The sequence below is a fragment of the Lagopus muta genome, chromosome 2 (genome assembly GCF_023343835.1).
Source record: "Lagopus muta isolate bLagMut1 chromosome 2, bLagMut1 primary, whole genome shotgun sequence".
Taxonomy (NCBI): Eukaryota; Metazoa; Chordata; class Aves; order Galliformes; family Phasianidae; genus Lagopus; species Lagopus muta.
Window position 1 is genome coordinate 6,420,054 of NC_064434.1, and position 27,377 is coordinate 6,447,430.

Genomic DNA, 27,377 nt, shown 5'->3' on the forward strand with positions numbered 1-27,377 from the left:
GGGCGGTTCGGCTCCGCTCGGCTCGGCCCGGCTCCGCTCGGCTCCGCTCGGCCCCGCTCGGCCCCGCACCGCCCCGCACCGCCCCGCAGCGCTCCGCCGGGCCCCGCGGCGCCCCAGGTAACCCCGCACCCCCCACCTCCCCCCCCCCCCCCCGGCCCGGGGCAGGAAAAGATGGCAGCGGCCCTCCCCCCCCCCCCCCCGACCCCCCCCGCGTCCTTGAGCGCCCGACGGCGGCTGAAGGGCAGCGGGTTGGGGGGGGCGGCCGGGTGCGGGAGGGGGAGGGCTTCCGGGGGTTGGGGGGGGGGGGGGGGTTGTAAGGGGTTCTGTGGTGGGGGGGGATGCGGGGTTTGAGGGGGTGCGGGAGGCGCTGCGGGTGCGGGAGCCCTGCGCCCTGTGCCCTGTGCCCCCCTCCTGCCTGCACCTTGCCTGCTCCCTGCCTGCACCCCGTGCCCCCTTCCTGCCCGCACGCTGCCCGCCGTGCCCCCCTCCTGCACCCTCTGCCCCCTTCCAGCGTCCTGCCCGTACCCCTGCCCTCTCCCAGCCCGTCCCTTGCTCTCTCCCCGTGCCTCCTGCCCGCCCCCTACCTGCCCCTGCCCCCCCGTGCCCTGCTCGCCCCCCCGTTGCCCCCCCTCCCTCCCCCAGCAGCTCCGGCCCCGAGGCGAACTTCACCCCGCCGCCCGCGGAAAGTTTCTTTCGGAGGAAATAAGAATACCCCTAAAAATTAAAAAAAAAAAAAAAAAAAAAAAGGAAAAAAAAACAAACCCAGCAAACAAACCCCCAACCCAATCAAACTACAGTGACCCCACAGCACGGGGCTGCAGGTGGCGGAGGGGAGCAGCCCCCCAGTGTCACCCAGTGTGGTGTCACACTCCTTCCCCCCCCCCCCCCTCCTCCCCACCTCCCACCCTGACCCTTTCATTTTATTGCCTATTTGTATTCTATTATTTTCTTTCCACGTGAACCCGCGGGCCGAGGAAACGTTCCTCCATGCTCAGTTCCTCTTTCTCTCCGTCCCTTCCCTCCGGGTGACGTCGGCGGTGTCACCGCGGGGTGAGCGCAGCCCCATGGGGCGCACGGTGGGGACGGGCACCGGGAATGGCACCGAGCTGGGCCAGCCCCCCCAACCCCCAGGATCCTCCCCAGCGAATAAGGGGTGCCCCCAAAGCGCCGGTGTCCCCATTGCCCTCCCGGTGTCCCCGTCGCCATCCCGGTGTCCCCATCACATTGGCAGCCTGTCTGTGCCCTTGCCAGCGTCGCTGCTTTGCAGGCTGTGCTTAGGCCTGCAGCTTGGCTTTCGGTTTGCTTGCGGTGTGGCTTTGCAGTGCAGGGCGGTGCGGTGTGGTGCAGTGCATCGCTGTCCAGGGTGCAGCACTGTGCGGTGCCCCAGGGTGCAGTGAGGGGCAGTGCAGTGAGGGGCAGTGCAGCACTCCGTGGGGCAAAGCACAGCACAGTGTTCCTCAGGGTGCAGTGCAGTGCAGTGCAGTGCTGCCTTGGGTGCAGCTCAGGGATGCAGCGCAGCACTTGTCACTGCACAGTGCTGTGCAGGACAGCACGTCGCTGCCTGGCGTGCAGTGTAGCGTGGGGCTGGGCTGTGCAGCGCTCTGCAGTGTGCAGCACAGGCGGCGCATCTCTCTTTGTGGTGCAGTGCAGCGTGGCGCAGTGCAGTGCTCTGTGGCGTGCAGTGAGGATGCATTACAGCGCAGTGCAGGACAGCACATCTGCTCCCCAGCATGCAGTGCATTATGCATGGTGCAATGCATCGCTGCCTTGCTTGCAGCTCCAGGTAGCGTGTTGCTCCTTGGGGCGCTGCACACCGCAGTGCTGTGCTAAGGCAGTGCATCGCTCCCTGAGGGGCAGCAAAGTCTGTTGCAGTGCGATGCAGTGCATTGCTCCCTGCATGCAGTGCTGGGCAGGTCATTGCTCCCCGAGGTGCAGCACAGTGCAGCGCATTGCTCAGCGAGGTGCAGCGCTGCACAGTGCAGTGCGTTGCCCCCTGGAGCACAGTGCAGTGCAGTGCAGTGCAGTGCATTGGTCCCCAGGATGCAGCGCAGTGCCCCCTGGGGTGCAGTGCAGTCTGTAGCGGCGTGGCACAGTGCATTGCTCCCTGCAGTGCTGGGCAGTGCACTGCTCCCTGGTGTGCAGCCCAGTGCAGCGCATCACTCCCGTGGGTGCAAGGCAATGCATTGCATTGCTCCCCACGGTGCATCGTGGTGCAGCACGTTGCCCCCCGGGGTGCTGTGAAGTTGTTTGCAGCTCCGGGCAGCGCATTGCTCCTAGGGGTGCAGCATGGCGTGGTGCATTGCTCCTGGAGGTGCAGCATAGCACGGTGCATTGCTCCTGGGGATGCAGCACGGTGCAGTGCACTGCTCCCCAGGGTGCAGCACGCAGTGCGTTGCCTCCTGGAGCGCAGCGAAGGCGCTGTGTCCGCACAGAGGGACCCCCTCCCAACACAGCAGCCATCCCTGCGCTGGGGACGCTGCAGTCCCCGGGTCACCTTAGGACAGAGCACACCGGGGCGGGGGGAGCCGGGGAGGTCCCTCCCTCCCTCCCTGCATCCTTCCACGGCTGCGGGAACCCAAAAAACCATCCCCTGCTGCCGTCACCTAAAATGGCTGTTGGGTAGCTCCGGGGTGGAGGGGTGGGGGGGGGGTGAGGGGGGGGTTGGCTGTCGGCATCCCGAAATACGAGGAGGGTGGATGGATGGATGGATGGATGGAGATGAGCTATATGATTTTTCCTTTTTTTCTCGCCGTGCATCATCGCAGGTAACCTACTTCCACCGCCTCCGCCGCCGCCGCCGAGCGTGACTCCGTGCAGCGGAGAGGTTTGGGGCGGACGCGTTCCCCCCGCTTCGCCGCCGCCGTCACCGGGTAAGGTCAGCGCCGGCGGTTAAATAGGGGAAAAGCAGAAGGGAAGAAGGGAGGGAAGGAGGGAATTAGGGAGGGAGAAGGGACGCGGTTCTCCCCGCAGAGGGAATGCCCCGGTGCTGTGCTGGAGGAGAGCGGTGACGGTGGCCTAAGTGTGGGGTAAGAGCGTGCCGTGGGGCTGGGAGGTGGGGGGGGGGAATGTTTTTTGGGGTGCTGTCGGGTCCCCCCCCCCCCCCCCCCCCCTCACACCTCCAGGCTTTGTTCATTCCGTGTCCCCCCCACCCCTCCTCCTCCTTTCCCCGCAGCCCTGCGGGTGCGGAGGGTTTTGTACGCAGCCCAACTATTTTTAGTGCGTTTGGAGACCATGTTGGCTGGAAGGGAATCAAAGGGCTCCGGCAGCTGGGGGGGGGGGGGGGGTTCGACACGGGGCTGAGCATGGCGGCGGGCACAGGGGGGTCCGTGGCCCCACATGTGTGCACTGTCAGGGGCTGCGGGGGTTTGGGGTGCAGTCTGTTGTTTTGGAGGTGCTGCCTCAAGGGGACACTGGGGACACTGGGGATGCAAGGTGGGGGGGGGGGGCACAGGGTGTCCCCAGGTGTCCCCAGATGTCCCCCAGCAGCACGTGGCCTCCGGTGACAGCGGATGTGGCTATGGGGGGGTGATGGGGTGCACTGTCTGCTTGGGAATGTGGGGCTAAGGTGCCTGTGTGCCAGTATGTGTGCCATGCTGTGCCGTGGTGCTGTCTGCGTTGCACCTTGGGGACGTGCACCCGCAGCGATGACGCGTGGCCATACCTGGTGCTGGCACCAGTGTGGGATCCCCCAGAGCTGTAGGCATGGGTCATGGCAGACTCTGTGCTACAGGGACAGGGATGGGGACGGGGATGGGGATGGGGTTCCCCATGGAGGCTCCCTGGCAGCTGGCGAGGGAGGGGCCGGGGAAAGCCCTTGTGCTGTGTGCAGGCAGTGGGGGGGTGCTGGGGGGGAAGGGGGGGGGCACTGCACCCCAGCCCCCGTCCCATACGCACAGCCCTGTGCCATCACCACCCCAGAGCCCACAGCCCCAAAGTTGCATGCTGCACCCCCAGCTTGCAGCCCTGCTCCCCAGTCCTGTGCTTTGGTCTGCATCCTGCATCCTGCACCTGCGTCCTGCACCCCCAGCTTGTACCCACATCCCCCCATCCCCATGTTGTGTTCTGCACCCCCAGCTTGACCCCACGGTCCCCAGTCCCGTGCCCTGGTCCCCATCTTGCACCCCCAGCTTGCATCCTACACCCCCAGCTCGCACCCCCTCCTTTCCCCTCCCGCCCCCCACTTTGCAAACAGCACCAAGGAGAGGTGGAAGCCCCCAGCACCCACCGCCTCCCCCGCCGCCCCCCACCCCATGCACCGTGCACTGCAGCCCCGGCAGCACTTGGGGCCCCCTCTCCCCCCGCAGCAGCCCCGTGCCGCAGGCGGCCAAGGGGACGGGAGGAACGTGCCGGGCTCTGAGTTTGTGTTCCTAGAAGCAGGGCCCTGCCCGCCCGGCAGCCCCCCACCCCGCCGGCTGGGAACGAGCTGCGGCTGGAAAGCTCTAGAAACAAATTGCAGCGCCGGTGCCAAAGGCAACAGCAGCCTCGGCCATGGCTAATGCAGGCAGCGTTTTCCATAGCAACAGGTGCTGGGGCTGACGCCTCCTCCGCAGCCCCGCGGGGCCCTGCCTGCGCCGCGCACCCTGCCTCCCGCACCCTGCACCCCGCACTGCGCGCCGTGCGCCCTGCCTAGCGCAGCGTGTGCCCCACATGGCGCTCTGTGCACCCCCACGTCGTGCACCACGCAGCTCGCGCCACGCTCTGTGCACCCCACGTCGTGCACTCTGCACCCTGCCAGGTAGTGCACGGTGCACCCCACGTTGTGCTCCGTGCGCCCCGCATCGTGCCCCCTGTACCCCGCGCTGTGCTCTGTGCACCCCACATGGTGCTCTGTGCACCCTGTGCCACGCTGTGTGCCTCCACGTCACGCACTGTGCCCCCTGCGCTGTACTCTCTGCATCCCAAACACCTCATGTTATGCATCCTGCACCCCACACACCCTACTCTGTGCATCCCACACCCCACACTGAGCATCCTGCACCCCATATGCCCCATTCTGTGCATCCCACACCCCACACAATGCATCCCGCACCCCACACACCCCACTCTGTGCATCCCACACCCCACACCGTGCATCCTGCACCCCACACACCCCACTCTGTGCATCCCACACCATGCATCCTGCACCCCACACACCCCACTCTGTGCATCCCACACCCCACACCGTGAATCCTGCAACACCCCACACTGTGCACCCCACGTACCGGGGCGCAGGCAGGGCGCTGCACAGCCGAGTCAAGGCTGTGCCATGTTAATCATTGCCACGCTCGGGGGCGCGGCGGGGGGCTGGGGGACGCTGCTCCCCCCTCACCCCATCCCTTTGAATCCCACAGGGACCCACACAGGGGCTGGCTGACCCCTCCCGGAGCCCTCCTCGGAGCCGGAGCGCAGCGGCGGCGGTGGTGGTGGTGGCAGCGGGGCCCCTCGCGGTGCCAAGCCCCCCCCTCCGAGTCCCCCCCTCAGCACCATGCCCTCCAGCGGAGCCATTGACGCCAGCAGCCCCGCGCCGGACCGCGAGGCGCATGACACGCACAAGGTACAGCTCTGTTTTGGGACTGGGGGGACCCCATAGCTGCGCTCCCCCCAGAGCGCGGTGGCAGCAGGGAGTTGGGAGCGAGGCTGAGCTGCATGGGGATTAGTGGGGATTGAGCTATTTCTGGCGGTGCGGGCAGTGGGGAGGGGGCACCGCGCCGGCTGCTGCTGTGAGAACACAGGGTGACCCCTGCCATGGGGCTGGGTTGGGGGTATGGAGTGGGAAAGGGTGTCCCCCACCGTGGATCACGGTGACAACCCAATGGCTGTCCCCATCCCCACGTGGCACGCACAGCCCCTGACCCCAGTGGCAGTCCTGGGCTGCCCCCCACCAGCCTCTTTGTGTCCTTATGACGTGAGGGCAAACCCAAAGCCAAGTGCCTGCTCTCTTTACCAGAAGGCATCACCCTTTCCTTGGGGAGGATTGTCCCCGGCGCGCAGGGGACACGGCATGGCCCGGTCACAGCATGGGGACTGGGGACGCTGCCAGCTGGATGCCAGCCTGCCATGAGCAGCACGGGGACGGGGTCATGAGGGTTTCTCCGGGCCGTGTCAGTCCCTGTGCCCATCAGCTGGGGGCTGCTTCAGTGCAGGATGTGGTACAGGGGGCACAATGGGGTCTCTGTCCCCTTCTGGGACATATATGGTGTGGTGCTCCATGGCACGTGCCTTGCTGTGCCCACAGCTATCTCTCATCCCATAGGGATGGCAGAGGTGCAACAGGACGCTGTCTCACAAGCTGGACCCCACAGTGCCAGTGCCCAGGGCCCCAATGTCTGGGATCCTAGCAGGGTCCCACTGCCTGGGGTGCAGAGCCTGAGGTCCTGGTGCCTGGAGTCCCAGTGGGGTCCCATTGTTTGAGTTCCTGGTACCTGGGGTCCTGTGCCCAGGGTCCCTGCGCCCATTGCCAGAGCTTGGTGTATGGTGCTTGGAGCTTCAGTGCTTCTGGTCCTGGTCTGGGCATCACTTCACCACATTGTCCCAGCCTGACCCCACTGGGACGTGTCATTACACACTGAGTCACCCCTGCAGAAGGGACATATGCTCCCTTCACTGTGGGTCACACCAATGACAACAGCTCAGCACAGGGGTCCCAGCACCCAGCCCTGTGCCCACAGCCCTGCTGCAGTCAGGAGTAAGGACCCAGCATCGGGCGCGGCGCCGGCACTGCGTCATGCAGCAGCAGCAGCAGCAGCTCACAGCTCACAGCTCTCCCCTTGGAGGTGGTTTCCCTCTGGGTTGTTGCTTGGCAGCAGTGGTGCTGCAGGGACGCGCCAGGCTCTTTGGCGAGCCCCAGGGAGCAGAGACACGGGGTGATTTATGGGGAGGTGACTCAGCTCCCAGCAAGGGGCTACAACATTGTCGGAGGGGGCTTGGAACTGTGGCTGCAGCCCTGCGCTTGTTTCCCTGTGCCACATTTTGGGGGTTCCTGGTGCTATGCCCCAGCTCTGCACTGCAGGGAGGTGCTGAGCCCCATGGAGGTGCTCTGAGGGGTGCACATGGGGAGCATCGCTCTGCAAAGTGCCCCCTGCTCCATCCTGCCTGTGGGATGCGTGTGGGTGCAGCACAGCCTGGGGCTCAGTTTGGGGATTGCAGAGAGCCCCAGGGGCTGCATGGAGCTCCAGGGACTGCATGGAGTTCTGAGGGTTGCATGGAGCTCCAGAAGTTTGTGTGTAGCTCCGGGAGTTACATGGAGCTCCAGGGGTTGCATGGAGCTCTGGGGGTTGTGTGGAGCTCTAGGCATCCCAGAACATCCCCTAGCTCTCCAGTGCACTCCAATGCCGCGCCGCCTCCTCCCCATGCTGCACAGCCCTCGTGGTCCCACATCACACCATGCCAAGCCATGACACGCTGTGGCCCTGAGACCAGTGCCCTCAGGGCCACCAAGTCACCCTGAGCCGTGTCATGCCATGCTATGCCAAGTGACCTTGAGCCACAACATGCTGTGCCACATTGTGCCCCGGACATCAGCGCCTCCAGGGCTACCATGTCACCGCAAGCCTTGCCACGCTATCCCAAGCCATGCCAAGCTCTGTACCTGAGACCAGTGCCCCCAAGACCACCCCAGCCAAGACATGGGGGGAATCGCAGCAGTGCTTGGAGTAGGGGAGGCACAGAGACCCCCTCCTCAAGTACCACGGGGCATTCGAGGCCAGCATGGTGCCAGCACGCCCTCTGCCAGTGTGGGGAGAGCTGGCAGCACATCTGCAGACCCCTCCTCCCAAACACCCACCCAAAATCGGGGGCCTCGCAGAAGCCAAACGCCGGTGCCATAAGGCTGTGCTGTGCCCCTGCTTCCCAGCCTTGGTTTCCTGGGCCACGGCCCCCCTTGCACCACCACCCCAGGAGCGTGGCACCCCCGACCCCCCACTCTCTCCCCACAGGCCAGACCCACGCTGGCTGTGGCTGCCAGGCCCAGCGCTGTCTGCCTGCCAGCTCCCGTCCCCTCCCCGGCCTCTCCCTCGCCGCCCCCCCGCCGGCCTCCCCGCCTTCCCCGCTCCCCCCTCCGCGGCCTCTTCCTGCCTTGGGCCTCTGCTGCCGCCACCACCGCGATCTTCTGGGGCTCAGGTGGAGCGCTCCCCGACGCCGTAGGCCTCGGCTGTAGGCTCAGCCCTTCTGCCCGGAGTCCCGGAGCCGGTCCCGTCCCCACTGTGGGGCGAGCGGCGCTGAGGGGGCCCGGCCCTGCGGGGGGGGGGGGGACATGGAGGTGTAGGCCCCAGCCCTGTGTTTGGGGCACGGAGTTGCAGGCCCCGGCTCTGTGGGGTGCATGAAGCCGTAGGCCTCAGCCCCACGCGCGGTGGTGGCAGTGTGGCGTCACCATGGCAACCGCAGGCTTCAGGCCTTGCAGTAGGCCGCGCTCGGCCTCGGAGCCCCCCAGAGTGTGGGGATTTAGGGTGAGTGCCCACAGCCACCTGTCCTGTGGAAATGGGGGGTGTGGGGCGGTGTGGGGTGCCACCCCGCTGCCTCACGGGTGTCAAGGGGGAGCCATGCCTAGGCTGTGGCCCCATAACTGCCATAACCATGCTATGTCTCCATCCCACAGGGGGAAGAGGAGCAGGAGGAGCACCCGAGCAAGGAGGAGAAGCAGGAGCCAGGGACACCCATGAGGAAGGCCGGGCGGCCTGGGCGAAAACGCAAACACGCCCAGGTGAGCAGTGGGGCCCAGTGGGACAGCCATCCCCAAAGTCCCCTTTCTCTGGCTCTACCAAGCAGGAACTGCAGCCCACTGACACCGCAAAAGAGGATATCCCTGCTCTGCTGGTGGTGGAAATGGCTCCCCAGTGGAGCAGCCCCAGAGCTGCTGGCACAGGGCATGTCACAGGGAAATGGTTCCCCCAAGCAGCAGCTCCAGTGCTGCTGGCTCAGGGCATGGCACAGGGAAACGGTTCCCTCAAGGAGCAGCTCCGGTGCTGCTGGCACAGGGCATGGACAGGGAAATGGTTCCCCCAAGCAGCAGCCCCAGTGCTACTGGCACAGGGCATGGCACAGGAAAGCACAAACCCTGGTGTGGCACTAGCTCTGGGGACATGGCATTTGACTTTGGGCACTGTTTTTAGCAAAGCTTTCAGTGGTGGTGGATTCATCCTCCTGGCACGGGGGCACATGGTGACAGTGGGGACGGTGTTGAGCAAGAGGGAACCCCCAGCAGCATTGGCCATTGCCAAAATTGGACACATGGCCACAGTCAGACATGTTGGCACCATCTTCTCCATGGGACACCAAAAACCTTTTTGCAGACGTTTGTGGCTGCATTAAGCATTGGCGCTGTCTGCTCCGTGGGACACCAAGCAGCCTTTTTTTGCAGAAGTTGCAGCTGAAACAAGGGTTAATTCTGCAGAAGTTTGTGGCTGCAGTAAGGGTTAATTCTGCACTTGGACATGTTTCGGTGGGACAAGGACACTGCAGCAGTGGCATTATGTGATGGGATGGCACTGGGATGAGGGGACACTGGTGATGAGGGGAGCAGCCATGGGTCACAGTGGGGTTATAAATACAGTGGGATGGGAGGTGAGCACGGAGGGCGGGAGCTATTTCGATGCTAGAACAATGCTGGCACAAGAACAAGTGGGGAGAAGTTATCCAGGAATGGAGCAAGCTGGGAAGCCTGGAGGGCTCTGACCCTTTGAAGGGCAGCTCTGAGGTCCCCATGTTGGGGCTGGAATGCAGTGGTGGCAGCAGTGGCACTTCCTGGTGCTGGAGAGGGCACAGAGAAGTGTGACCCCCATCCTTCCTGGGCACCGTGTACTGCGCTCCTCCTGTGCCACCAGGTGCAGGAGGGACAGGACCCAGGTGGAAAAGAGGACACGTGGCATGGGGACACCAGGAGTGTGCCACCAAGGGCTTGTGCTGCAGAGGTGGCAGCTCTGTCCTCTCAGCGTGGGGACACATGGAAACATTGGGGACCCATGGGGCAAGGAGCTTTTCTCTCCAGCCCCAGGGTTTGGAGGGGATGTGGGCGCAGATATGGGGACCCCCAGGTGGGGAGGGGGCGGGCAGCCCTCTGGCGCGGCTGTAACAGGACCATTTGTTTTTCCAGGTGTTCCAAGGTATGTATCCTGAGGGGTGACGTCAGCCAGGTGAGCAGGGCCCAGGGCAGGGCGGCTCTGCCCCTGCACCTGGGGACCCTGCGGGGACGAGGAGCTGCAGGGTGTTGGTGGCAGCACCATGCCACGCCGTGCTGAGCTGTGCCATGCCAAGTCACCTCGAGCCATGCCATGCCAAGCTGTGCCATGCCATGGCCCTGAGACCAGTACGCCCAGGGCTACCAAGTCACCACGAGCCGTGCCGTGCCATGCCGAGTCACCTTAAGCCATGCTGTGCCATGCCAAGTCGTGCCAAGCTGTGGCCCTGAGGCCACCCCCAGCCAGTGACCTCGCAGTTGGTGCCGTGCACGGCAGTGGTCCTCCCCTGTGCCGCTTTGCCACAATGGAGCAGGCAGGAGCCCAGCACCATCCTGGTCATGGTGCACCCTGGTCCCCCCTGGGGGCACACAGCTGTGGAGCAGAGTCCTTGGCGGGGGCCCTGCAGGGAGGGGAGCGCGGAAAAAGGCAGTGCTTGTTCCCAGAGCCGGCAGCGCAGAGGAAGAGGGTGGGTGGGAAGGAAGGCAGCAGCAGGCGAGCCAGGCCTTCCCCTGGGACAGGGATGGGCGCCAGGGTGGATTCACAGCTCCTTCCCCTGTCGGTGTGCGAGGGATGGATATGCAAGGGACAGATGTCATGCAAGGGAGGCCATCCTGCAAGACACTGCAGTTGTGCAAGGGAGGTTGTGTAAAGGCCATCATGCAAGGGAAGGTAACTGTGTAAGGGAGGACATCATGCAAGGCAGCCCAGCATGCAGCAGAGAGCTTTCTTGCAAGGGAGGTTGTCACACAAGTAAGGTTGTCAAGCAAGGGGCATCATTCTGCAAGGGACAGATGTCATGCAAGGCAGCCCAGTGTGCAGTGGAGAGCTGTTGTGCAAGAGAAGTTGTCGTGCAAGGCAGGCCATCGTGCACGGGGACGCAGAGCATGTCCCACACCCACCCCAGCTTCCTGGCATTGTCCACCCGCCCCACACAGCCCGCACAGCCCCTGCCAGTGCCGTGCCGTGCCGGGGGCGATTGGTGCGTGGTGACGCCACTATCCTGCAGCGGGGGCGGCCGGGGGACAGCCTTCAGCTTTCCGCCAGTACTGTGGGCACAGGGAGAGGCCACCAGGGTGGTAGTAGCGCGTGTGTCCTTGGCGCACAGCGTGACACTGTCCCCAGGAGAGCGGGGGGCGCGGGGCTGCTTGCTGCCAGCGGGACGGCGTTGGGTGCAGACGAGGGTGGCGTTGGGTGCCGACGGGATGAAGCCGGGGCTCGGTGCCCCACTTCCCCGTGCCGCGGTTGGGTTGGCACTGCCGGACCCCCATCCGTCACCCAACGTCCCTCCCCTCTCCAGCCCCGTTCCTCCCCCCGTGCGTCGCGTCCCCTCCTTCCCGGCCCCGTGCGCAGCTGCTGCCCGCCTGCCCCGGCCTTCCCCAGCCGCCAGCGGAGGAAGTGAGCGCGGTCGGGCGAGCAGGAAGCGCCGTGGGGACACTGCAGCAGCACCGGGCGGAGACGGCCCCATAAGGGCTCCGGGGTCTGCGCGCCCACCCGCGGGGGATGCGCCATGGTAAGCGGCAGCGGGACCCCCCCGGCACGCCCGGAGAGGGGGCTTCTGCGGATGAGCGGGCGAGCGGATGGGAAAATGCGGCGAGCGGAGCGGGGCAGAGGGTCCTCCAGCACCCGGTGGCCCCGACGGTGCCCGCGGGTCGAGGCTGGGACGGATCGCTTTCCCCCTCCGCGGACCCCCACTCACGCCGAGCCCCGCTGGCAGCGCGGCGGTCGCTGGCTCCGTGCCACCGTACGGTGCATCCTGGGACGTGTAGTTTGCGGGAGACGGGGGAGGGAGCGCACGGGGGACGGCCGGGCATCTGCGTTTCGGGCCGTCCCGTGGCACTGGGGTTACGGCATTGACGGTGCGCTGAGCTGGGGGGGCCGAGCCCGGCGCACCGCCGCGATGGCGCGGTGACGCAGCCGCACTTTCACTCTCCTTCGCCACGGAAACCGCCGAGCCGGGCATGGCCCTTTCGCTCTGACTGTCACCGTGGCCACTTCGGACCCCTGCAGCCCCGCTCGCCGACTGTGCGCCGTGCTGTGCGCCGCCTGGTGTGCGCGCACACCCCGCTGCAGGTGTTGGTGCTGTCACCTCGACACTGGCAAGCAGGTGTTGCACTCAGCACCAGCAGACAGGCACATAGACCCCGCTGGAGATGTTGGTGCTGTCACCCCGACACTGGCACGTGTTGCACGCTCTGGTCATGCCTGCTTAGCATGACACATGTGTGCAGATCGGGTTGTTGCAGGGTTCTGCCTGTCCTGTGTGCACGCACACGTATGAACACCCACACACAGACGTCACGGGCGGTTTCAGACTATCATGCACACACACGCACAGTTGTCACACGTCCTGTTGTCACATGCTCTGTCTCTTCCTGTCACATGCACACACACACACACCACAGTCACTGTCTCTGCCTGTCACACACACAAGCGTGCCCCTGATTCCACCTGTCTCTTGCACAAGCACACACGCTGCTGTCACCGACCCCACTGTGACAGTCCAGAGGGTCCTGGCAGCACCCAGCTGGGCAGGATGCTGTCCCCTGTGCTCAGGTTGTCCTCACTTGTCCTGGGACTGGGACTGGGGGTGCCATCCTGGTCCTGAGGGCACCAGTGCACTGTGTCCTTGTCCTGAGGAGACCATAGAATCATAGAATCATAGACTGGCCTGGGTTGAAAAGGAATACAATGCTCATCCAGTTTCAACCCCTCTGCTGTGTGCTGGGCCGCCAACCAGCAGACCAGGCTGCCCAGAGCCACATCCAGCCTGGCCTTGAGTGCCTGCAGGGATGGGGCATCCACAGCCTCCTTCTGTTGCAGTGCCTCACCACCCTCTGTGTGACCATATCCCTCATACCCTGTCTTTGTCCTGAGGGTGTCATGTCCATGTGTTGTCATTATGAGGGTACAGTATCCATGTACTGAGATCCCAGGGGTGCCATGTCCATGTGTTGTAGTTCTACAGGTGTCATATCCATGTGGCCAGAATGGTTCTCATGGTGCCAGGTCTGTGCTTTCTGGTCCAGGGCATATCATGATGGGATTTCCTGCTCCTCAAGGTGTTGTGGCTGTGTGTCAGTGTTCTGAGGTTGCCGTGACAGGGGGACCTGGTCCTCAGGGTGTCATGGCAGCATACTGAGGTCCCCATGATGTCACATCCTTTTCTCTTTGTTCTGGGGGTGTTGTGGTAGCATGGGTGAATGGCTGTAGGGCGTTGTGGAATAATGCCTATAGAGTGTTGTGGGCTGATAGCTGTAAGGAGCTCAGCACCACACAGTGGGATGGGGGAAGAGGAAAGGAAGAGTAAAAGCAAGAAATCCCATGAGTCAGTTAGAAATTGTTTAACAAACGGAGGAGATGTGGAAAAGAAGAGAAAGAAAACGAAAGATACAAAGATGCTCACCCACCACCTCCCACAGGTACCCAACCTGTTCCTGAGCACAGGGATGGCTGACTCCTAAACCCCATGTCCTGGACTACGTGGTGTCACCTCCATGCATCCTGGTCTTGGTGGTGCCATGTCCATGAGTCCTGGACTTTGTGGTACACCTGATCTTCACGGTGTGCTTCTCCTGATGGTTCCATGGCGCCATGTCATTGTTCTGAAGGCTCCATATTGGTGTGTCCTTCACCTGATGGTTCCATGGCAGCATCTGCTGGTCCTGGGGGTGCCATGTTGGTGTTTCCTGATCCTAAAGTTTCCATGATAGCATGTGTAGGTCCTGAGGGTGCCATGGTGCTACATCCTGGTTCTGACTATGTCGTGTCCACATGTCCTTGTCCTCATGGTCCCCTGTCAGCCCCTTCCAGCCTCATGCAGGAGCTGGGACTTGGTGTATTTTTTGGCACGGTCAACTTTTTGCTCCCAAATGGTCACTGCAGTGCCTCATGTCTTCAGACACAGCATCCAAGGCACGGGGACCTCAGCCCTCAGACAGGTGGGGGCATCCCTGTGCCATCACCGATCCTTTCCCTTCTCTTTTGCAGGTGGAAAGCAGTGACACACCCAAAGACACGGCAGCCGTCCCCAAGTGCCCCCCTCCCTGCCCAGAGGCCAGTCCTGCCGAGCCACTGCCCAACGGGGACCTGGAGACGGACGGAGCCCAGTGGAAGGGCACGGAGGAGGGCGGCACGAGCCCCAAAAGCGGGCGCCCCGAGGAGGACGAGACGGAGAGCCTGGCGGATGGAGAGACGGGCCGGGCGCTGGAGAATGGCCGCTGCACCCCCAAGGAGGGCCTGGACGCCCCGGCCGATGAGGGTGAGCTGGCCCCTTCCGACCCCCAGAAGAAACGCGGGAGGAGGAAACTCCTGGAGGCCACAGAGAAAAGTAAGATCTGAGCGTTCAGGGGCACCCACTGCGCCCCCGGGCACCCCCGGCCCTTGCCCATCCTGCTGGGGTACGGGCGGCAGCACCAGAGGAGGAAGAGGAGGAGGAAGAAGGGCTCTGTGCCTCGTGGGAGGGAAAGGGGCAGGAGGGTTAGAGGGACGTCCTCCTGCATGTGCCCACGCGTGTGCTGTCCTTGTGCTGCTTTGCATGGCAGTCCCGCATGTGCCATGGAGGTGTCGTGCATGGTGCACCTGTGGGATGTGGTGCTGGGGTCCCTAAGCTGGTGCCCGCACCCTTGGTGCTGGTGGGAGGCAAGTGGATGGGGCGCACCTGGGCGTGGGGACACCAAGGCCAGGGGGTCTTCTTGGGGATCTCACAATGAGCTGGGATGTGGGGCTGGGCACCCTGAGTGACATGGGGATGGAGGAGGAGGTGAAGATCAAGGTGGAGATGAGCAAGATGGAGGTGAAGGTGGAGATAGAGATGCAGGTGGAGATGAGCAAGATGGGGATGGAGATGGAGATGGGATGGAGATGGGGATGGGGGTGGAAATGGAGGTGGAAGTGGAGGTAGAGATGGATATGAGGATGGAAATAGAAATGGAGCTGAGCAAGATGAGGATAGGGATGAAGATGAGAATGGAAATGGAGATGGAAGTGGAGGTAAAGAAGGGGTTGAGGATGGAGGTGGAGATAAATGGAGATGAATGGAGATGAGCAAGATGGGATGGAGATGAGTGAGCTGGAGAAGGGGCTCAGTGAGATGGGGATGGAGATCAGCAAAATGGAGATGGGAATGAGCAAGATGGGGATGGAGATGAGCGAAATGGGTGCAGAGATAAGCGAAGGGGGTGGAGATGACTGGGATAGGGATGGAGAATAATGGAGATGGGGATGGAGATGGAAGTGGGGTGTGGATGGAGGGGAGTGATGGGAGGAGATATGAGGGAGATGGAAATGGAGGTGATTGAGATGGGGATGGAGATAAAGATGGAAGTGGGGTGTGGATGGAGGGGAGTGATGGGGATGGAGATGAACAAGATGAGAACAGAGACGAGCAAACTGGGGATGAACCAGATTGGGAAGGGGCTGAGCGAGATGGAGATGAGTGAGCCATCCACACACAGGCCAGGGAAGCTACCTGCATCCCCTGCTGAGCCTGTAGGCTGCTCCGGAGGCACGGAGCCGCGCAGTCCCTCGCTGCACCTGGCTGCAGGGCCAGCCCGTGACTCACCCTCTGCAGGGAGTGGGGTGGCTGCCAGCGGCTGCGCTCGGGTTTCACCTCCCTGCCGGGGGCTCATATTCCTCCGCCCTTTCCCCTCAGCATTAAAGAGCCCTTTCATACCCTGCGGCCCGAGCTCTGCAGTGAAAAGCCCACCGCACTGCCCCCTCCATGCCACCCCGTGCTGGCGCTTGCTCTGTCCCCATGCTGAGGATGCAGGCCTGTGGGGACTTTGCTTCAGTCGGTCCCTGGGCCTCAGTTTCCCCACAAGCGATCCCTGACCCCGTGCCTCAGTTTCCCCACCCGCAGCCCCACCGCCTGCAGGCAGGATGAGCAAGCTGGGCGCGCAGCTCCGAGGACCCACAGGGACGCGGTGCCCGATGCCCAGTCGGTGTCACTGCTTCCCCCTCCCCGCAGCCGCGTCACCCGGTGGTTTTGCAGCCCCAGAAACAGTGGGGTTATTTTTAGCTGCTTTCCCGGCAGCGGCTCTGCGCGTACCTGCGGCTCTGTGTGAGGGGCTGAGAGCGCAGGAAACCGCCCTGGCCCTACTTCCCCTGCACGCCCAGGGCCCCCCCTACAGCCAGAGCTGCCCCCCAGCCCTGCCCGCGTCCCACCCCATGGCACGGCACTGATGGCTGCTTTGCTCTGTGTGCAGGCAAGGAGGAGAAGGAGGAAAACAACTTCGACAGCCTGAAAATGGAGGCAAGTGTGTGTGCACGTAACTGCGTGTGTGCTTCCATGTGTGCTTCCGTGGGTGTGCTGGTGATGTGCATAGCTGTGTGCGCATGAGTGCCCGTAGACGTGAGCGTGCACGTGTGTGTGTGTGTGCGTCTGCATGTGTGTGTACACCTGCATGTGTGTGCACACAGCTGTGAGTGTGCACATCTGTGGGCAAGTAAGTGTGAGCACAAGTGTGTGCAGCCCTTTGTGCGTCTGTGTGTGTGCAGAGCTGTGAGTGCACATGTGTGAGTGCGTGCCACATGGAATGTTTGCATGCATGTGTGTGTGAGTGTGCTCACAGGGAGGGGGGGGGGCTGGGGTGGTGATGGTGCTGCAGCCCCGATCTCCCTCCTGACCCCACTCTCTCCCCACAGGGCTCCCGTGGGCGGCTGCGGGGTGGGCTGGGCTGGGAGTCGAGCCTGCGGCAGCGCCCCATGCAGCGGCACACCTTCCAGGCAGGGGACCCCTACTACATCAGCAAGAGGAAGCGCGACGAGTGGCTGGCACGCTGGAAGAGAGAGGTGAGGACTTGGTGACAGACAGGTGACACCAGACTTGGGGACACCGGGATGGTGCCGTGGTATGGGTGCAAGGGCTGTGCCGTGGCTCTCCAGGGACCAGAGTGGGGCCTGGGGACGGTGGAGATGGAGCATGGCCTTGATGTCCCCATGGGGCACAGTGGCACAGGGCACAGCTGGCATGGCCACGATGTCCCCGCATCCCTGCGTCCCCATGGGGCACAGCTGGAACAGCCTTGGTGTCCCCACAGGCACAGCAAGGTCAGGCCATGGTTGATTGCTCTGTGGGTGACCTGGTGGGGTTTCGGCCCCTTTGCACTGTGAGGACACTGGTGGCAGTGCCACCCCATGCTCTCTGTCCTGTGTGGGACTTGGCACAGTCCCAGTGCAGTTCTTGCACCAAGCATCACATTCCCAGCGCACCGTTCTCTCGCCAAATAAACGCGGATTCAGGTCAGCCAGCAGCACTCAGCGGCCAAAAATAATTGGGGAAAAATACTTTTAAAAAAAAAAAAGCAAAATACATCTTTTCAGCAGTTCCTCTTTCTCAAACAATGCCGATTTTGGCCACACGTAATCCCTTTATTTTTCTAACGAGATGAAGTGTTTTCTTTTCATTACGGGGAGAAAGGCTGAGCCACACTCAGTGTGCTTCCCATGGGTCTCACAGCCTGCCTGCCAGTTGTTACCCGGTGCTGGTGGCAGCAAGGACAGGAGGTGCCCGTGGCAAAGGGGTCAGTGTCCCCTCCCAGCTGCACCCCATTGCTTGTTGTGGGGTGTGGAGAGAGCGCAGGGGTGGGGACCACAGCTCCCTGACATTGATATGCCGTGGTAACACCGTGCTGGCTGTGAGATGGGATGGGACAGAACAAGGATGGGGGTGCGGGAGGAGATGGGGATGACATGGGGATGGCCATGGAGATGTCAGCGGTGATGGGACAGGGATAGCACAGAGGTGGAGACACAGTGAGATGGGGATAGGATAGGACAAAGGAACGGGTGAGACATGGCAGTAGGATGGGGATGGAGTGAGTTGGATTGGCTTTGGATGGGATGGGGATAAGAGATGGGGCAGGGATGGGATGGGGTGGGAGGAGGATGGGCATGGCGATGGCAATGGAGATAAGAGATGATGATGGCAGTGGCTGTGGTAAGAGGATGGGGTTGGGGTAAGTCGTGTTGTGTTGGGTTTGATTGGGATGGGATGGCAATGGAGGTAGTGATTATGTTGGCAATAGCAATGGCAATGGTGATAAGGATGTGAGAGGATGGGACGGCTTGGGATGAGATGGGGACGGATGTCTGTGACCTGAGGGCAGGAAAGCCTGATCACCAATCTGCCAGTCGCAGGGATGTGCCAATCTCTGCTTATCTCTGCGTTAATAGTCAGCGGATGGGACATTTCCTCCCTCTCCTGCCCTGCTCCTTCCCAGGACAAAGGAGAACAGCCCCGAGCAGAATTAGCTGTGTGCTCACCCCCACCGGAGCTTTTCTTGGGTGCTTTTTGTGTCACTCCTGGATCCTGGGGTCCCCCCATTCAAGCATGGGCAGTGCAGATCCTCTCACTATACTGCATGCCTGATTGCCCACGTTCTGTTGGGTTTCTTGGGTGTTGTGCAGTATCAAGTGACTTTTCCCAAGAGAGTCCCTGTGCCTTGTGGGTCCCCTGCTAGCAGTGTCCATGAGCATCTCTGTGCCACAGGGGTCCTCATGCCATGGGGTGCACATGCCGTGGAATTTCCATGCCATGGGGATCTCAATGCCATGGGAGTCCTTGTGCCATAGGGATCCTTGTGCAATATACCATAAGGATCCCTGTGCCACAGGAGTCCCCATGCTATGGGGGTCCCTGTGCCATGAGATTCCCCATGCCGTGGAGTCCTCGTGCTGTAGAATTTCTGTGCTGTGGGGATTCCAGTGCCATGGGGGTTCCTGTGTCATAGTGGTCTCTGCACAGTGGGGTTCCTTGTGCCATGGAATTCCCATGCCACGGGGGTCCTTGTGCTGTGATGTCCCTATGCCATGGAATTCCTATGCCATGGAGGTCCTTGTGCCATGGTGTCCCCATGCCACGTGGATCCCTGTAATGTCTCCATGCTATGGGGTTCCCATGCCATGAAGTCTCGTGACGTAGAATTTCTGTGTTGTGGGGATCCCAGTGCCATAGGCATCTCTGCGCCATAGTGTCTCTGTGCAGTGGAATTCTCATGCCATGAGGATTCCAATGTCATGGGGTCCCTTTGCCATTGGGGTCCCCTTACCATGGAATTCCTGTGCTGAGGGGATCTCAAGAGTTCCAGACGCCTGGGCAAGGTGGGGGTAGCAAACGACGGGCGACGGGGATGGGGACAGGACCGAGGGCCCTGCTACCACCCCCACCCCGTCCCCTTCTGCCCTCATTGCATTGCCCGGGGCCCACGGCCATTCCTTTTGTCCCCTCCATCTGCAACACAAAGGGGCCTTGAGTGACTCAGCCCTTCGCTGGGGACACTGGGGGGTGGGCACTGGGCTGGGTGCTGGCACCCCGAGCGCATCGCCTCAGTCCCATCCCAGAGCCGTGCCGTCTCCATCTCCGCGCTTATCCCTTATCCGAAGGCTCGGCTCCTTGCAGCATGGCACGGTGCCGCATGGCCAAGCCTATCCCCGGCAGTGCCACCACCAAGCGCACGCTACGACCGCGCCGCGACCCCCCTGGCACGCAGAGACGGCGCGGCCGCAGCATGGCCATGGGGCTCAGGAGTGGGATCGTGTGGGAGCAGGCATGGACGGGGAACGGGCACGCGTGGGGGTGGACGCGTGGAGATGGCTGTGTGGGGATGGGGACGCTGTGGGAGTGGGCACGGGTGGGAACGGGAGAGTGGGGGTGGCACGCGTGGTAGTGGGAACGTGGCGGTGGCACTCGTGGGAGTGGGCATGGGTGGCAGTGGGTGCACGTGGCACAGCTCTGTGGGTGCACGGCATGGCGGGTGCTGCCAGTGCGGGGTTCTCTGCCCCGGTGGGACGCTGGTGTGGGTTCGGAGCTCGGGGTGCCGGGGCTGTGTCAGCTCTGGGGGTTCCCACACCTTGGGACAGGTGGTGGAAGCCCATGGGATGCAGTTTGGGGTGTCCGGATTTGCTTTGGAGCGCTGCTCAGTTGGATGCTTTTGGGGACACCCGGCTTCTTGGAGACAGTCGGGGGACATGTGGCCTTCGGGAGATAGGCTTCGGGGTGTTTGGGAGATGTACTCTGGGGTGATGCTCAGCTGGATGCAGTGGGGACACGCAGGGGACGTTTGTGTGTCTGGTGAGACTCCGAGGCGCCCGGAGTTACTCCGGGGTGCCGCTGAGGTGGGTGCATCTGGGGACACGCGGCTTTCCGGGGACACGCGTGGGACAGCCGACCCCCCCGTGCCACCCCACGCCCGGGTTGCAGAGCCGTCCGCCTTTGTCCACGAAAGGAACGCAGCGCCGGGACAAAGGGCAGCGCTCCGGGCCGGGCCGGGCCGGGCCGAGCCGTGCGGGGGGGGCGGGCCGAGCCGGGTGCCCCGCAGCCAACCAGCCGGGCCGATTGGGACCATGTGACCCGGAGTTCCCAGACAAAGAACCGCCGGCCGTGCCCCCGGCTCGGCACGGCTCGGCTCGGCTCGGCTGGGTTCGGTCCGGCCGCAGCGTTCAGCCCGCATGGGTAGGTGGGCGCGTGGGGTGGGCGCGGGGGTGGCACGGCTCGGCTTGGCGCGGCTCGGACCGGTTCGATTGAGTCTGGCACGGTTTGGATTGAACCCCGCGTGGTGTCGTTTGGCACAGGTTGGACTGGTCCGGGCCGGCTCGGCAGAGTTTGGCGTGGGTTGGCCAGGTCGGCGTTGTTCGGCGTGTTTTAATACAGTCTGGTCCGTCTCAAGCTGAGTTTGGCACGGTTTGGTCCATCCTGGTCCAACTTGGCTGAGTTTAACGTGGCTTGGCTTGGGTCTGGTCCAATTTGGCTGAGTTTGGCACGGTGTGGTCCAGCTTAGTGGATTTTGTCACAGTTTGGCACTATCCAGTGCAACTTGGCTGAGTTTCGCACCGTTTGGTCCAGTTCTGCCGAGTTTGGCACACTGCAGTCCAACTTCTCTGAGTCCAACAAACCTCTGGCATGGTTTGGCCCAGGTCTGGTCCAGCTCAGCTGAGTTTGGCACAGCTTGGCCAGGTATTGGGGGCAGTGCAGAGAGAAACTGAGGCATGGGAACAAGGGGGAGCCGCTTGTGGCGCATGGCACAGCCCCCAAGGGTTGGGGTGCTGGGGGGCAGCCGTGCCCAAGGAGTGGGGATGGGATGGAGGTGAGCATGGGGTGGAATGAGGATGCAGTGTGATGTCGATGAGGATGAGGTGGGATGAAGATGCAGTGGGATGGGATGCGATGAGGTGAGGATGTGGTAAGGTGAGGACCAAATGCAGTGGGATAGCATGGGGACGCTATGGGATGGAACGCAATGGGGCTGAGTGGAGCTGCAGTGGGATGGGATACGATGGGATGAGATTGAAGAGGGATACAGATGCAGTGGGATGGGATGAGGCTTCCTGAACTGCCCTGACGCCTCTCTTCCACCAGGCGGAGAAGAAGGCAAAAGTGATCGCCGTGATGAACGTGGTGGAGGAGACGCCGCGGGCCGAGCCGCAGAAGGAGGAGGAGGCCAGCCCCCCTGCCTCACAGCAGCCCACCGACCCTGCTTCGCCCAATGTGGCCACCACGCCTGAGCCTGTGGTGGCCGACGCCGTCGACAAGAACACATCCAAGTCAGCCGACGACGAGCCTGAGTACGAGGTGAGCACATCCCATGCCAACAGCACTGTGCGGGACCAGGGCCGACTCGAGGACAGCCCTGACGCCGTCCCTTCCTTGTGTCCCTCCCTATCCCCAGGACGGTCGGGGCTTCGGTATCGGTGAGCTGGTGTGGGGCAAGCTGCGCGGCTTCTCCTGGTGGCCGGGGCGCATCGTGTCCTGGTGGATGACGGGACGCAGCCGGGCAGCTGAGGGCACCCGCTGGGTGATGTGGTTTGGGGACGGCAAGTTCTCAGTGGTGAGTGGCACCCCTGCTCCGTGCACACCGACCTTGGCGTGTCCCTGTTTGGGTGATGGCCACCACGTCGCCTCCCGCAGGTCTGCGTGGAGAAGCTCCTGCCCCTCAGCTCCTTCTCCAGCGCCTTCCACCAGGCCACCTACAACAAACAGCCCATGTACCGCAAAGCCATCTACGAGGTGCTGCAGGTGAGCACTGGTGGCACTGGGAGGGGACATCAGAGACATGGCACTGCTGAGGGCATGGCACTCGGTGCTGGAGCAGTTGGGGGCCAGCATCTGTGTGGAGTGACAGCTGGAGGGGACACGAGGACGTGGCACTGCTGAGGACGTGACACTCAGTCAGTGCATGCGTCTCTGGGGGTTGGCACCAGGAAGGGACATGGAAGGTGACGCAGTGCCGGGTGCTCCCATGCAGGTGGCAAGCAGCAGAGCAGGGAAGATCTTCCCGGCGTGCCCCGAGAATGATGAGACTGACACCTCCAAGGTAGTGGAGATCCAGAACAAGCAGATGATCGAGTGGGCGCTGGGCGGCTTCCAGCCCTCCGGCCCCAAGGGCCTGGAGCCCCCCGAGGGTGAGCGGTGGGACAGGCATGGGGACAGGGGGTCTGTCTTCATCCATGCTAGCTGCTCACAGCCCCCTCATTGCCTCACAGAGGAGCGCAACCCCTACAAAGAAGTTTACACAGAGATGTGGGTCGAGCCAGAAGCTGCTGCCTATGCGCCGCCCCCACCCGCCAAAAAGCCCCGGAAAAGCACAACAGAGAAACCCAAGGTCAAGGAGATCATCGATGAGCGCACCCGAGGTACCCACAGCCACACAGGGTCTGCAATGGGCTGCACTGTGGGGCTGCCCCATGTCTGTGGGGCTGACCACGATGGGGTGCCCACAGAATGTCCATAATGGAGAACCCCTGCTGAAGTGCCCATAGTGGGGTGCTTATAGTGGGGTGTCCATGATGGAGTGCCCATAATGGGGTCCCTTCATCCTGGGGTCCCCTCAAGCAGGGCTAGGGGCACAGAGGGGTTCCTCTCTAAGCCCCAACCCTAAGCTGGGCACCTTTTCCCTCACAGAGCGGCTTGTCTACGAGGTGCGGCAGAAATGCAGAAACATCGAAGGTGAGCAGTGCACACAGCCTCCAACATCTCCTGACAGCAGTGGGGCTGGGGGGACCCTGAATGGGGCCTCCAGCCCATGGTCAGGGGGGTCTTTGGGGCACCCCCCCTCCCCCCCCCCCAGGGCTGCCATCTCCAGGTCCTTGGGGTTCTCCAGCATGGGCATGGCTGAGCCTTGGTGAGAAGTGAGGTGGTCCCATTGGGCACTGGGGGTGCTGGGGTGGGGGGGCTCTGGTTTACTGCCCCCCCATCCCTGTGTGCCACCCCAGATATCTGCATCTCCTGCGGGAGCCTCAACGTCACCCTGGAGCACCCTTTGTTTATCGGGGGAATGTGCCAAAACTGCAAGGTATGTGCAGAGAGGTGGGGTTCTCACAGCCCCACATGGGGCTATGGGTCCGGGAGTCCACACTGACTCTGTGCCCCCCATCCCCAGAACTGCTTTCTGGAGTGCGCGTACCAATACGACGACGACGGATACCAGTCCTACTGCACCATCTGCTGTGGTGGGCGCGAGGTGCTCATGTGCGGCAACAACAACTGCTGCAGGTGGGGGGAGCAGCTGGGGAGTGCTTCTGTGGGGCTGGAGGGACCCCACAAAGTGTGGGAGCTTGCAGTGGGAAGGGGTTGCCCAATAGGGATGAAATGGAGGAGATGATGGCACACGTGGACTCTCGCCAATGCAGTGTGCATGGGTGGCACTGGGACCCCCACCCTGACGTGTGCCCCCCACCCCACCAAGGTGTTTCTGCGTGGAGTGCGTGGACCTGTTGGTGGGGCCAGGGGCTGCACAGGCGGCCATCAAGGAGGACCCCTGGAACTGTTACATGTGCGGCCATAAGGGTGTCTATGGGCTCCTGCGGCGGCGTGAAGATTGGCCATCGCGCCTCCAGATGTTCTTCGCCAACAACCACGACCAGGAGTTTGTGAGTGCCCCCCATCACCCTATAGACCCCCCCCATCCCGTGGCCTTGCCGCCCCAGCCTCATATCCCTATGCCCCATTGCTTGTAGGATCCACCGAAGGTGTACCCACCTGTCCCCGCTGAGAAGAGGAAACCCATCCGCGTGCTGTCGCTGTTTGATGGCATTGCCACCGGTGGGTCTGTGGGGCTGGGGGCAGCTGGATGGTGGCACCCACCCCTTGGGAGATGGGATGGGGTGGGGAGGGATGGAGCATAATGGGCTGAGTTAGGATGGGACATAATGTCATGGGTTGGAATGGGACTGAAGAGAGCAGAATGGGATGGGGAAGTGATGTGGGATGGGATGTGATGGGGTGAGACAGAATGAGACATAAGAGAGCAAGTAAGATGAGTCTGGATGGGATGGGGTGGGACGTAATGGGATGTGACTGAACATAATGGGATGGGATAAAGTAGGATCAGACAGGACGGGATGAGACTGGATGTAACATAATGGGATGGGACATTATGGCCTGGGCTGGGACATAATGGGATGAAATGGGACAGAATGGAATGCAAGGTGGTGAGTTGGGATGGGTGTGGATAGAATATAATGGGATGGGACATGATGGGATGGGGATGGGATGGAATCGGATGGGACATAACGTGACAGGACAGGATGGGACAGAATGGAACATATTGCTGTGGAACAAGGAATTGACATGGGATGGGACAGAATGGAATGGGATGGGGAGGTGGGAAGGGATGGGGCAGGACCCATGGGACAGGGAGGTAGGCTGAGACCCCCGTCCTGCTGCTCACCAACCTGGCTTCGCTGCCCACAGGCCTGCTGGTGCTGAAGGACCTGGGCATCCAGGTGGACCGCTACATTGCCTCCGAGGTGTGCGAGGACTCCATCACCGTGGGCATGGTGAGGCACCAAGGCAAGATCATGTACGTCGGCGACGTCCGAAATGTCACCCAGAAACATGTACGTCCCCTCCAACACAGTACAGACCCCAGGTCCACGCCCCCATCCCACTGTCCCATGGCATCCCCACATTGTGGGGCATCTGCAGCTCACCGCATGCTTCCTCCCCCAGATACAGGAGTGGGGCCCCTTCGACCTGGTAATCGGGGGCAGCCCTTGCAATGACCTCTCTATAGTGAACCCAGCCAGGAAGGGGCTGTACGGTAAGGCTATGTCCTCTCTGCATCCCCTCAGCATGTCCCCTCACTGCATCACCATCTCTACATCCCCTTGCCATGTCTCCTCACCTCATGTCCCCTCACTGTGTCCCTTGCTGCATCCCCTTATTGTGTCCTCTCATCACGTCCCTTCACCGTGTCCCTTTGCTGTGTCCCCTTTGCATTTCTTTGCCATTTCCCTGTTAGTATGTCTCCATCAGTGTCCCCCTTGCAGTGTGCCCTCACCACGTCCCCTTGTCACTCCCCTCGACCCCTCTGCTGATGCCATTCTCTCCTGCCCAGAGGGCACTGGGCGCCTCTTCTTTGAGTTCTACCGCCTCCTGCATGAAGCACGGCCCAAGGAGGGTGACGACCGACCCTTCTTCTGGCTCTTTGAGAACGTGGTGGCCATGGGGGTCAGCGACAAAAGGGACATCTCACGCTTCCTCGAGGTCGGTGCCTCCCCACGTCCCCATCCAGTGGGGCACCCTGGGCCCTGCAGAGCCCCTGGTGACCCCTGGCCTCTCTGTGTTCTGCCAGTCCAACCCCGTCATGATTGATGCCAAAGAGGTGTCTGCGGCACACCGGGCACGGTACTTCTGGGGTAACCTTCCCGGTATGAACAGGTTGGTGAGAGCCCCCAAACCCTCTGTGTGTGTTGGTGTCAGGCTGCCCACAGGGCTTGAACCCAGTGCTGGGTGGCTCTGCAGCCCCTTGGATTCCCCAAAATCCCCGTGGGCAGTGGGTACTGATGCTCCTCACATGGCTGCAGCCATCCCCTACAAAGTCGTTCTCAGGTTACAACACATGGGGACCCAACAAAGTCTTCCTAGAAAGTCACCACATGGGGATATGGGGTGTGGGCTCATGGGAACCCAACAAACTCTTTTGGGAAGCTGCCATGTGGGAATGTGGAGACATACTACTGCCACCCCATTCCATTCCAACCTCTGTCCTTCCCAGGCCGCTGGCGTCCACGGTCAATGACAAGCTGGAACTCCAGGAGTGCCTGGAGCACGGCAGGATAGCCAAGGTCAGCCCATGGGGATCACAGGGTCTTTGCCACATCTCCTGGGGTTTTGGTGCCTGGCTGTGCCCTTGGGGATGGCACTGCCCTTGGATGTCACACCCAGTGACAATGAGCCTGTGCCTCTTGCAGTTCAGCAAAGTGAGAACCATCACCACTCGCTCCAACTCCATCAAGCAGGGCAAAGACCAGCACTTCCCCGTCTTCATGAATGAGAAGGAAGACATCCTGTGGTGCACGGAGATGGAGAGGTACTGTGGGCAGTGGGGGGCGGAGGGGGAGACAGCTCCATGTGCCGAGCCTCCATGGCAGAGCTCTGCACTAGTGAGCCTCCGGGGCACTGTTCTGCACACTGAGCCTCCGTGGTGCAGTTCCACATGCCGAACATCCACAGCATGTATCAACTCTTCATGGCGCAGCTCCACGTGCCAAGTTGAGCCTCTGTGGCGCAGTGTCGTGTGGCGTGCCATGCCGTGCCTCCGTGGTGCAGTTCTGCACCAGAGCTGTGGCTCTGCAACGCAGCTCCACGTCCCGAGTGCCTCCACAACACAGGCCAAACCTCTGTGGCGCAGTTCTGCATGGTGATGCTCCACGTGCCGTATCTCCGCAGCGCAGCTCTGCGTGACAGGGCTCCATGGCACAGCTCCACGGCACGTGGGACCTCCACCTCTGCCCCGCTGTCACCCAGCTGACCCCGTGTCCCCCTGTCCCACAGGGTGTTCGGCTTCCCGGTGCACTACACGGACGTGTCCAACATGAGCCGCCTGGCCCGGCAGAGACTGCTCGGCAGATCCTGGAGCGTGCCGGTGATCCGCCACCTCTTTGCACCCCTCAAGGAGTACTTCGCCTGCGTTTAGGAGAGCCGGACGGGGACTGTGCCACGGAGCGCGTCAGAACCGAACCATCCATGCCAAGAGAAGAGAAAACGCGGAGCGAGAGAAGAGCCAGCACCCAGCAGAGAGACGGGAGCACGGCGCGGCGGCCGCCGGCACGCGCCTCCCCGAGCGCAGGGCTCGGGGCCTCCCCATCCCCAACGATCAGCTTTCAGCCTATTTAAAACCAGGTTTTAAAACCAAAATAATATATATATTAAAAAAAAATCAATCAATCAATCGCACCAGGACAAAAAAAAAAAAAGAAAACAAAAGGAAAAATTATTAAAAAAAAAAA

General features: G+C 62.2%; 1 protein-coding gene across 6 annotated transcripts; it reads left to right on the forward strand.

Moving 5' to 3' along the window:
* Window positions 1-27,333, forward strand: DNMT3A (DNA methyltransferase 3 alpha). Of its 6 annotated transcripts, none has more exons than XM_048937321.1 (24): window positions 1-117; window positions 2,766-2,870; window positions 5,331-5,533; window positions 8,573-8,677; window positions 14,139-14,478; window positions 16,355-16,401; window positions 16,794-16,940; window positions 21,505-21,717; window positions 21,815-21,973; window positions 22,054-22,161; window positions 22,391-22,547; window positions 22,629-22,778; window positions 23,047-23,091; window positions 23,358-23,437; window positions 23,525-23,637; window positions 23,831-24,014; window positions 24,102-24,186; window positions 24,838-24,983; window positions 25,096-25,186; window positions 25,484-25,632; window positions 25,721-25,806; window positions 26,144-26,213; window positions 26,340-26,458; window positions 26,923-27,333. In XM_048937321.1, exons 3-24 carry the CDS (start codon window positions 5,465-5,467, stop codon window positions 27,062-27,064), a joined length of 2,805 nt encoding a protein of 934 aa, XP_048793278.1. In that variant the 5' UTR covers window positions 1-117; window positions 2,766-2,870; window positions 5,331-5,464; the 3' UTR covers window positions 27,065-27,333. The 6 variants fall into 6 exon arrangements, with proteins under 6 accessions (XP_048793278.1, XP_048793279.1, XP_048793281.1 ...); XM_048937322.1 differs by lacking the exon at window positions 1-117 and adding an exon at window positions 991-1,050; XM_048937324.1 differs by lacking the exons at window positions 1-117; window positions 2,766-2,870; window positions 5,331-5,533 and adding an exon at window positions 8,030-8,097.
* The last annotated feature ends 44 nt before the right edge of the window (window positions 27,334-27,377 follow it).